We start from the raw sequence: 11,593 nt of genomic DNA, 5'->3' as shown, positions 1-11,593 counted from the left end.
GGGGGGAGGGGGGAGGGGGGAAGACAGGTGGTGGTGATGGTGGAGGGCACTTGAGGGGAAGAGCACTGGGTGTTGTATGGAAAACAATTTGACAATAAAATATTATGGAAAAAAAAACTAATGCATTTTGATCAGTTTTAGGTATAACAATTGAAAATCCTTCCACCTCCACTTTTATTGATTAAGGAAACAATGTGGCCTCAAAATGACAGCTATGTGATTGAAGAATAATATATAAAAGAGCACCATTAAAATTTGAATTTCCAAAAAAAAAAAAAAAACAACATTGACCCACATGCCCACCATATCATCTCTGCTGAATTATCTTATTTTTTAAATATTTCTTTATTATTTTTGAGAGAGAAGAGAGCATGAGTGGGGTGGGGGAGGAGAGGGCAGTGAGACAGGAAGGGAGAGAGAGACAGACAGACAGACAGACTGAGAATTCCAAGCAGGCTCCACACTATCAGCACAGAGCCCAACACAGGGCTCGAACCATGTGACATCATGACTTAAGCTGAAACCAAGAGTCAGATGCTTAACTAAATGGGCCACCCAGGCACTCCTATGCTAAAGTATTTTAAAGTAATTTTACATTCACTTTATCTGTGATCTTCAGTCATAAAGTTTCATCACAAGTCCTACCCCTGGCCTGAAATCTGTACAGTGAGGGGTCACTTTAAAAAGATAGTCAAACAAGATCCAGACATATGAAAAAGATAATGAAGGTGATCCTGTACATCTAGCATTCACTTTAAATAGTCAATACCCTGGTACATTTAAACATGACGTACAAAAAAAGTATATTTACTGATGGTTTGTCTGTAACACAGTTATTATTTAAAAGGAAAAGCCACAGAAAATCTCTATAGGGCTTTGATATCAATTTTGACTGACTCTAGATAAAGCTCCATTCTAACCAAACTGAGCAAAGGAGGGGAACATGGAAATGAGGTTCTCTAAAACAAAACATCTTTAGCTGTGCATGTCTCATCCTTTCCTCTAAAAAAAATTCACCACAGAAAAAACAAGCCAAGAAGGTGACACCAAAGATAAACTATGGGCTCTGGGTGGTAATGAAGTGTTACGGTGGGTTCATCCATTGTAAAAACACCCCACTCTGGTAGGGCATGTCAATAGTGTGGTGGCTGTGCATGTGTGGGGGTAGGGGATATATGGGAACTCTCCGTACCTTCCACTCAATTTTGTGGTCAACCTTAAACTGTTCTAGAAAAATAAGTCTATTTAAAAAGTTTAAAAGAAATGGAAAATAAAAAGATTGAAAAATAAAAAACCAAGGACTCTCCCACTTCAAGACTGACCCTGCCAGGAAACAACAGATGTTGGCAAGGAAGTAGTCAAAGGGGAACCCTCTTACCCTGTTGGTGGGAATGCAAACTGAGACAGCCACTCTGGAAAGCAGTATGGAAGTTCCTGAAAAAAGTTAAAAATAGAACTACCCTAAGATCCAGCAATTGCACTACTAGGTATTTACTCAAAGGATATACAAAAATACAGATTCAAAGAGATACATAGACCCCCAATATTTATTATAGCAGCACTATGAACAATAGGCAAACTATGGAAAGAGCCCAAATGTCCACTGACTGATGAATGGATAAAGAAGATGCATATGTATACAATGGACCATTACTCAGCCACCAAAAAAAGAATAAAATCTCACCATTTGCAATGATGTAGATGGAACTAGAGTGTATTATGTTCTGCAAAATAGGTCAGTCAGAGAAAGACACATATCATATGACTTCACTCATATCTGGAATTTAGGAAACAAAACAGGTGAACATATGGGAAGTGGGGGAGAAAAAGGGGGAAGCAACCCATAAGAGACTCTTAAATATAGAGAACAAACTGAGGGTCGATGGAGGGAGGTGGGTGGGGGATGGGCTAAATGGGCATTAAGGAGGGCACTTGTTACAATGAGCACTGGGTATTATACGTAAGTGATGAACTCCTGAAGCCAATATTACACTGTATGTTAACTGACTGGAATTTGAAAAAAATTCAAAAGAAAAAAGAGAGAGAGAGATTTGAAAGTGCTCTGAAAGCAAGAAAGAAGAAAGAGAAAGAAAAACAAAAAGGAAGGAAGAAAGAAAGAGAAAGGGAAGGAAGGAAGGAAGGAAGGAAGGAAGGAAGGAAGGAAGGAAGGAAGGAAGGAAGGAAGGACGGACGGACAGACTGGCTTTGTCAGTAATATCCCAGAGTTTTCTCTCTCCCTGTGGAAAACAACCCCCCCCCCCGCCCCCACACGCACACACACACACCTCCAATCCTCATTTTGAGCCTTGGAATCCACCAGAATGGTGGCCAAAGAATTAAGCACCTTTGTCTCACAATTCTCTTCATCAGCTTCCCAAAGAGAAGATTTCCATTAAATGGAAAACAATTTGAATTTTCAGCACAAAGGATGCTTGCTTCCTGGTGGGCTTCCAGCCCCTCCTGAATTGTGCCATTTCTCTCAAGAGCCACAGACATTTTAAAGGTTCTATGTGAAGTGGTCTGGGCCAGGATGGGGGGAGGTACGGAAAACAGTTGTTTGTCTGGGACAGCATTGTTCCCTTTGTCCACTTGAGCAGGGCTCAATTTTATTTCCAGAATGTCCAGGCTGACAGGCTCCAAATGGGGGTTTTGCCTCTTTCCCTTCAGGGAGTTAAGCCACAGAAGCCCTCCCTTTCCCAGAATGCACTGTGGCACCATCCTAAAGAAGAAGGGCTGCTGCTGAGAAGAATGTGCCCTTTCCTTCCTTATGTGAGGGCCTGCCTCAGGGAAGGTGCTCGTTGCTGCTAATCTGTAACAGGTGGTGGGAACCTGGAGAAAACAAGGCTTCCTCTGTGTGTCTATGAATAAAAGAAATTCAGGTGCTTGAGGAGCAAAAATGGTGTGAAGACAGGGTGAAGCAGTGGCCTCAGAGAGATGGAAGATGCCTCCTCCTGCCTCCTCCCCCTGCCCATCCTTGACCACGATTGTATACCACCTTCTTCCAGGACTGCTCAAAATTCTTTAGCAGTAGGCAAAGCTTCTCATGCCACACCAAATATAAATACAGATTAGGTTAAAATGCAAGATAGAATAAGGCTTCCATGAAAATGGAGAAGCACTTTTCCCCATTCCTACCATGATATGCATTTAAATTATGCAACCTGGACATAATACATAAAATAAACATAAAAATACTCCAAAAGATAAGGAGAAGATCAGCTAGGGGCCTCAAGACCCAAGAAATAGCACGTGGTGAATTTCTGGGTTTTCTTTTTGCCTCACATATCCCAAACTTATTGGTGGAAAAATTGGCAATTCAGAAATACCACAGGTGCAGACCTAAAAAGTCCCAACAAAAGCCTGCTCTCTCTAACCAAAGGACCAGAAAAGAGACAGCTTAGTAAGGCAGAAAACTTTAAAAAGAACTGCTTTACTCCAGACAAACAGCTAAAAAAAAAAAAAAAAAAAATTCTATAGTCCCACCCCAACCCCACTCCCACCCACAAAGGCTGAGTAGGGAGCTGAGACTTCCACCCCAGTGAGACTGATGGAACAAGGGTCCCTACCCCCTGCCAAGCTGGCATCAGAGAAGGCTGAGTAGGGAGGCAGGACATGCATCCCAGCCACCCCTTTCCATGTCAGCAGACCTGAACTTCTACTTCCACCTGGCAGTGCCAAGGCCCTCCATCCCTCTGTCCTCTGCCCTCCCCCGCCCACCCGGGGTTGTAAGAGAGGACAACTAGCAGAGTCAGGGCTTTCATTACCACCCCAGTGGTGTTGAGGCCATCTCCTCTAATTACCATTGGCAGCCTCTTGGGGAGCAGGAAGGAGTCATTCTTGCCTCTCCCACCCGGAGTAGCCTAGTGGGGAGTCAGCACCTCCAACCCCAACCCAGCAGTAACAAGGAGGCAGCACTCCTCCCCGACAATGGAGGCCAAGTGCAAGGCCTGTGGGGCTTCTACCTTACCTGGCAGGAACAGGTTGGCACCCCTCCTCCCCCTGCTGAGGCAGTGTTGGTATAGACGCAAAACAGATTTAAATAAGATTCAGTCTCATAACAAAATACCAAAAACTTCCACAATTCAAAAGTCAGTCTTCATACCAATAACCAGGAAGATCTCAATTTGATGAGATAAAAACAATCAACAAATACTGATACCATGATGACACAGACATCAGAATTCTCTGACTAGGATTTTAAAGCAGCGATCATAAGGATACTTTGGCAAGCAATTACAAACACTTTTAAAACAAATGAGAAGAGAGAAAGTTTTGGTAAAGAAATAGAAGATAAGGAAGAGCCAAATGGAAATTTTAGGGCTAAAAAATAAAATAAATGAAATTAAGAACTTGATAGATGGGCTCAGTAGCTGAATGGAGGGAACCAAGGAAAGAATCATGAATTTAAAGATAAAACAATAGAAATTACCCACTCTAAGCAACAGGAGGAAAAATACAGTGAAGAAAATAAACAGCATCTCAGAATCCCATTGGACTATAAGAATCTAACATCCATGTAATTGAAGTCCTAGAAAAAGAGAAGAGGGCTGGGCAGAAAAAAATATTCAAAGAAATAGTGAATGAATTCAAGAGGCTGAGTGAATCCCAAGCAAAATAAATGCAAAGAAATCTTGGGATGAGCACTGGGTGTTGTAGTGGAAAACAAGTTGAAAATAAATTATATTTTAAAAAAGAGAAAGAAATCCAATCTGAGAAACCTCATAACTAAACTTCTGAAAACTAAAGACAAAGGAAAAAATCTTGAGAGCAGTGAGAGAGAAACACCTTATATACGGAGGAAAAAAATTCAAATTACATTCAGACTCACCAGAAACCAGGTAAGCAAGAAGGAAGTGGCACATTTCTTGAGTGCTAAATCCTAAATCCTATGCCCAAGAATTAAGGGAAAATCAAGACATTCTCTGATAAAGGAAAACAAAGAATTCTCTAAACAGAAAGAAAATGACGAAAGAATCTTGGAACACCAAAGGGAATGAAAGAACAATGGGAAGAGTAAAAGTATGGGCAAGAACAATATAGTTTTCTTCTGAAAGATGAAAGAAAGGAAAGAAAGAAAGAAAGAAAGAAAGAAAGAAAGAAAGAAAGAAAGAAAGAAAGAAAGAAAGAAAGAAAGAAAGAAAGAAAGAAAGAAAAAGTAATATATGAGAAAGGAAAAACAGTTTAAACATGTAGTAATAATAATGGCTGACCTCGGAGAGCTTACTCTAGGCAAAGCATTTGCCCACCTCATCCCATTAAACCTTTACAAAAGCCCGAGTGGAATTACCACCACCTGCAGTTTATTGATGTGGAAATTCTGCAGTAAGCATATGAAGCAGCATTTGAACACAAAGATGTCTTGGGCTTTTAACCCTCTGGTCAGTCAGCAGCATCTCAGACTCTGAAGAGAAGAATTTTAGCAGGAAGACATGAACAGGCTCTCTGGAAGGCAAAAAGCCTGAATGAAGAAGAAGCAGGGAGTCCAGAAAATTGTTTAACACAGCCTTAGAAAAAGAACAAAAGAAAACAAAGAAAAAGATTCTACAAGTAAGAGCAAAGCAGGAATTAATCTGGAACAGAAGCAATTTAGAACTTCAGAGGTATCATTGTGCTGGTAAAGACACAAAAGCCCAGAAAGGATGGGCAGCTTGCCCAAAATATCCAAAGAGTTAGTGCCACAATGAGGACAGGAACCCACAGCTCCTGACCCCCAGGCCATTGCTTTTGGAAACAGTAAAAAAAAAAAAAAAAAAAAAAAAAAATGGCTAAGGAGTTTTAACATGGTCTGCTTTAAGTAGAAAGAAAAGTGTCTGAGTCTTAAAGACATCAAGGAGACCATTAGGTCAGCATGAATTTGAGGAAAGAATCTGTAAAACCGTGAAGAACCTGGATTGCAAGGCAATTTAGAAAACTGAGAGGTAAGGCCATGGATATTTTGGAGGAGGGATTAGGATCTTTCCAGAAACCTGGTCTAAGGTAGACAATAGTTACATAAAAGGTGATATAGTTCTAATGTAAACATCTAGAAAAGCTTTCCGAGTTTTGGGTAAGGAAGACACAAGGCTTTGGAAGGCGGTTGCTGATCCATCTCCCCAACCTCCACACTCAATGTGACCACCCATCTACTGAGTGTTGGGCACTGCTGGTCATCAGAAAGTTGCTGTGTACAAATTAGGATAACAGCAAAGAGCCCTTCAGCTCAAACAAACAGATTTGAAGTAGAATGTCAGTACCAAAGAGATGCTCATCGGAGGATAGGGAATAGACCTGAAAGAGGGCTAGAAGTTTTCTCAACTGGCATGGTTTAGGGTTGTTAACATTTCAAAAGTTTCTATCAAGTGCCTCTGATGCACCTTACAGTATCCATTTCACACAAGACGGTTCGGCATCTATCATGACACAGGCCTTTGGACACCAGAAGACGCATGCCCACTGCACTGGTGTTGACCGTGGTTTTTGTAATTGAAGTGCTTTTGTTATATTTTAAGGCGTCATTCATTTTTTTATCCTCATAATTTCAAGAATTCTTTCTGTTTCTTCTATTGTATTTTGCATGGTTCTAGAGGTTGGTGTAATAGTTATGATGAAGAAATAAAATAATAGAAATTCCAGAAAACAATATTTCATTAATGAAAATGTGGAACTTGTAAGAATAATAATCATAACAACAATGACAACATATGCCATAAGTCATTTTTAAAAAGTAAAAATACCCATCCACCTATCTATCTGCAGATAACCAAGAAGCCTGGAAGGAAATACTCAGAGACACTAATCATATTCCAGTGACTTTCCTCCCTTTAAGATCCTCTCTTTATATAATATTTTATAATGCCCACTAATCTTCTGGAAATTAAAGTTATAGACAATATGTCCACGTACACAAATAATTTTTTTAAAAATCAATAGATGCCTTAGCTACAACATAAAAATAAATAAAAGGAAAGTTGTTCATAGTTTTAATTGTATTTAGGTATATAAATTCTTATGGTACAATTGCACTAGAAAATAAAAATCCCCCATCAATTCCTAAAACAATTCCTGTGAGGTGATACTGGTACCTCTAAATATCATTGTGTTTTTTAAAAAGGTATCCAGAGGGTGAGATTGTGACTTTTAAATTTTCTTCTTTATCAAAAATATTTTCCTTCATAAATGAATGTCTATTGCTTTTATAACCAGGAAACTAAAGTTTGAGGTGGGAGAGTCACGTGATCACAGTATGTTCAACACAAGGACAGGGGAAATTCTCCAGGAACACAACTTACCTCAAATGAATAAGCTTTCCCAATCCCATCTCCTGCTCCAGTGATCACTGCAAAAAGAAGAAGTGGTTTTAAAGGACAGAATTAATTTTTAAAATGCTCTCTCTCACCGGCTACATCTTTTTTGCAGGCTTACTGCCTAGGGCACAGTATTTCAAACACGCCCTTTCGCTATACAGCACTACTCAACTCTGGGACTTCCATCCCTGACTCCCCTCACTAAATGTTCAAAATGAAACTTTTGTTTTTCTTGGAGGGGTTGGTGAGGCTGTGGAAGACACTCTCCAAAACTAAACAAAGAACCTCAGCCAGGGAACATTTCACTCAGACCCCAAACAGTGTGCTCTATTATCTCTCTACCCACACACCCAACTATCACTGTAAGGACATTTCAAGGTTCTTCCTAAAAGTCGAGTTCTTCCCTCTCCCATCCCCCCCCCCACCACCACAGAACAGTACTCAAAGCCCCTGGGAGAGAAGGAACTTAAGAAAGAAAAACACAGAAATCAAAAAGAGGATGCAATGACATAAAGTCACCTGAAGAATTGGTACTCAGTGTATCTATCGATTAACATATAACAATCAGATGGAACTTCTAGTCCTTTTATTAACCTTACACACTTATTTCATGACTAAGCTCTAGGGTAAAGCTCACTCGTGTACATGTCTCAATTTCAAACCATTCAGTGTTTATATATCTGCAATTCACCTTGGCACATCAATCAAAGGGTATGCTTTCTGGAAGAGTGAAGAAAAGATACCATTAGCTTATTGGAAAGAAAAGATACAGTTAGCCATGTTGTAATTGTAAGCTTCCAGAAACCCATTGGCAGCACATGCTTGTTTTCATAACTGCTAATGGCTTAATCTGCTCCCTTGGGTACTTTAAGGCGAATCCATGCAAATTGCTTGCTCTTCTTGGTACAAGTACTGTGCTTATCTTCTGCCTCACCTTCCCCACCATTACGGGAATCTTTAAAATCACCAATACAAGGTCTGTACTATAGTTAAGATAATAACATCAATAAATGGCTGGTCTCTAGTAAGGGCTCACTTTCTGTCAAGCACTGTTGCAAGTGTTTTAGATGCATCATCTCATTTAATATTCAAAACAAACTCATAATGTAGGGACCATTGTTTTTCTTAGTTTAGAGAAGAGAAAGCTGAGAGACAGAAAGTTAAGACAGTCAAGGACACATTGCTAAAAATGATGACAACAGGGTTTGAAACCTGCCTGACTGAATTTGGGCCCACAAATCTATAATGATACACCAGCGACATAATTTTCTAATCAACCACAGAGTTCTGAAGAATGAAAATTTTTGGTCTTTAGTCATTGGATTTTCTTCTTGCTCCCCTTCTTGCTCTTGCTCTATTTTCTCTCCCAGATATCTGCCAAGGCACATTTTACTCTTGCTAGTGATAACTCTATTCAATATTGACTCAAAAGACAGATTAAGATTATGTGTTTTAAGCTTATTTATTTATTTAGAGAGAGCACTATCAGTGGAGAGGCAGAGAGAAGAGAGAGAGAGAGGGAGAAACCCAAGCAGCCTCCACAGGTTCTGTGAGCAGAGCCTGATGTGGGGCTCAAACTCACAAAACTGCCTTACACTGATGGGCAGCCACTGTGCAGAGTCACAGCACCATCCTACCCCCATCCAGCTGCCAAGCATGTGGGCACTGGGATCTGTGTGGAGCAGGCCATTTGGATCCAGAACACTCAAGTTCAAACTATTTAGCAAGTTCTCTGGAGATAGCATACTGCCCCAAGAGTGAAGGAGTATTCACCAACACACACACACACACACACACACACACACACACACACACACACACACACACACACACATTTCAAATATAACATGCAGCAGTTAAAAACCCATTTTTCCTTCCAAACAATTTTCATATGGTAATTTTTTTATTTCTGTTGCTTAGGTTGTATGGTTGCCAACTTTAGCAAATAAAGATACAGCATGCCTGGCTAAATTTAAATTTCAGGTAAACAAAAAGTAATTTTTTAATATAAGTATGTCTCACATAATAATTGGGATGTCATATACTAAAAGCTTCTTCCTTGTTTATCTGAAATTCCAGTTTAACTCAGTATCCTATATTTTATTTGGCAGCCCTATAAGGTTGTTTATAATCTTTCCTATTTAGCCTAGCATGGTACTTTTAAAGCTGTTTAAACTTTTATTTTTAAGTCACTAGATTTCTTGGATTTCTTCATGTAACCTTAGCACTTCATTCAAGGAGGTGCTGAAACCATGACTCATGCTCTTCACCTTAAACCCAGTAATGGGACTGAAATTCTGTGTGATAGTTCCAGGAAGTAAATCCTATTAGTAGGCAGTGATTAATCTACTTGGGACACAGATCAGACCCTGATTCCATATTAATCTTCTTGAAAATGTGTCCCTATAGGGATCTTTGTTATTTTGATTTTGTAATACCTTCACTTCATGATAGGGTTAAGAAATATTTTTAATAAAATGAAATAAGATCATTTGTATTTATAATTTTGAGACACCCTTCCACAGAATGGCAGTACACTGGGCCTTCAAAAATCTGAAGAAAAGGATGCAAAAATTTCTGCAGTATTTATTATTTATATCACCAGAAACTCCAAAAAGAGGAACAAACTAATTAATAAGGTTAAGAGGGCAAGCACAGAGGCGAGAATTGAATGGCATTCTTCCTGTTAATTCTCCTCGGGCCCTACATCTGGTTTTTTAAGGAATTCCAATTTCACTCATGCTTTCCAGGCACCAAAATAAAAGTCAACCAAAGGAATTATATCTTTGCTCTCAAAAGGAAGAGATGCAATTCATGTTTTGAGACATACATAATAAACGGGAACAACAAGAAACAATAGATGGAAGATGTCTTACCTGCCCACTGTCCCATTGACTTCAAGAAAGACCTTGGCAAAACTTTCCAGAAGTGCCGAAGAATACATTTTGAGAATCTCGCACACTTCACCAGGTACGCTAGGCACGCCAGCAGCCCTACAGAAATGAAGAACTGTTCCAGAGCCACCCCCATGACTGGACTGGTCTAGTTTCAGACCTGGCCTGGCCCCTCCACAGCTCTCCGAGGGCGTGGCTGCTCTGGAGGGCGTGGCTGCTCTGGAGGCATGTCAGTCACCCTTTGGAGTCACCAGCTGCATTCCACTGTGTGGAGACATTTAGATTAGAGTAGCTTCTTTACACAATCCTCTGATTCACAAAGCTTTGGAATAAAGTATTCTTCCTAATATTTTTAACAACACTGTTGGGCTTTTGTGATCATGTGGGAGCTGGTGAAGAAGCAAAAGGACACGAAGAAAGATAAAGCCGGGACAAAGAAAAAATGGCCGCCCATGTTCTCTCCCTGAATTTGGAAGCTAAAAAGGATGCTAAGAAGGATACAGAATCCTAGAATTCATGCATTTATTTATTCAACAAATATTTATTGACTGACTACCAGGTAGCAGTGCTCTTCAAGGTGTTGGGAATACATAATAATAAACAAGATCATGTCAGGGCCGAGAGAGCTGAGATTCTAGTAAGGGAGACTGTCAATATGCAAATAAGTAAGATAATGTCAGATATCAATGCCATGAAAAAGTGCTATTGAGTGACTTGTTCAAGCGACAAGTGGACAATTACTTTAAAGAGTGTGTTGAGGAAGGGATTCTATAAAAAAGCAGCATTTTTAGTTGAAATTTGAATAAGAGGTGGCACTAGCCCTACGAAGATGAGGTTCCCCATCCAGGCTGAAGGAAGAGCCATGTATTTGAGGAATAAATAGCACTACATAGAAGAAGGAATGGTCTGTAGAGGACATGGAAAGAATCAAGGCAGAAGCCTGGGGAGGAACCAGATCCTCTTGAGAAGTTGCACTTTAGTCTGTATGCAAGAGGAAGACAACTGACGAGACTCAGGCAATACAGTCATAGAACCTGAATCAATGCTTTTAGAAGGTCACTCTGGATGCTAACAGATGATGATCTTTTGAGGTGGGGATGTAGGATGAGCATGACCAAAGCAGGGGGAGTGAGGAGACAATCTTCATCCAAGAAGACTGTCCCAAAGCTCAGTCCTTGGCCCTCTTCTCTTTCCTATCCATGCTCACTCATTTGGTGACATTACTTGACTTTTAAGTCAAGACATTAAGTCAATTGCTTGGCTTTAAGTACTTTAAGGACTCTCTCTCTATGCTGAGGACCTTCAAATGTATAATTTCCAGTGGTAACCCAGGCTGGTCATCCAGACTTGCATATCCACCTGTCTCCTTGACACCTTCATTTGAATGCCTAATAGGCATCTCAAATTTGATATGGA

The 11,593-nt window shown here is 40.1% G+C and overlaps 1 protein-coding gene across 1 annotated transcript in view; it reads right to left on the bottom strand.

Moving 5' to 3' along the window:
* HSD17B3 (hydroxysteroid 17-beta dehydrogenase 3) overlaps positions 1–10,313 on the bottom strand; it is a 40,132-nt gene extending 29,819 nt beyond the window's left edge. The window contains exons 1-2 of the mRNA XM_029920394.1: positions 10,160–10,313; positions 7,269–7,315 (exon numbers count right to left, since the gene is read on the bottom strand). Coding sequence (XP_029776254.1) covers positions 7,269–7,315; positions 10,160–10,313 — 201 coding nt within the window. The remainder of the gene's footprint in view (positions 1–7,268; positions 7,316–10,159) is intronic.
* Between the last annotated feature and the right edge of the window lie 1,280 nt (positions 10,314–11,593).

Source organism: Suricata suricatta, chromosome 13 (assembly GCF_006229205.1).
Source record: "Suricata suricatta isolate VVHF042 chromosome 13, meerkat_22Aug2017_6uvM2_HiC, whole genome shotgun sequence".
Classification (NCBI taxonomy): Eukaryota; Metazoa; Chordata; class Mammalia; order Carnivora; family Herpestidae; genus Suricata; species Suricata suricatta.
Note: the sequence above shows the minus strand (reverse complement) of the source record. Positions and strands in the feature narration are given on the sequence as shown.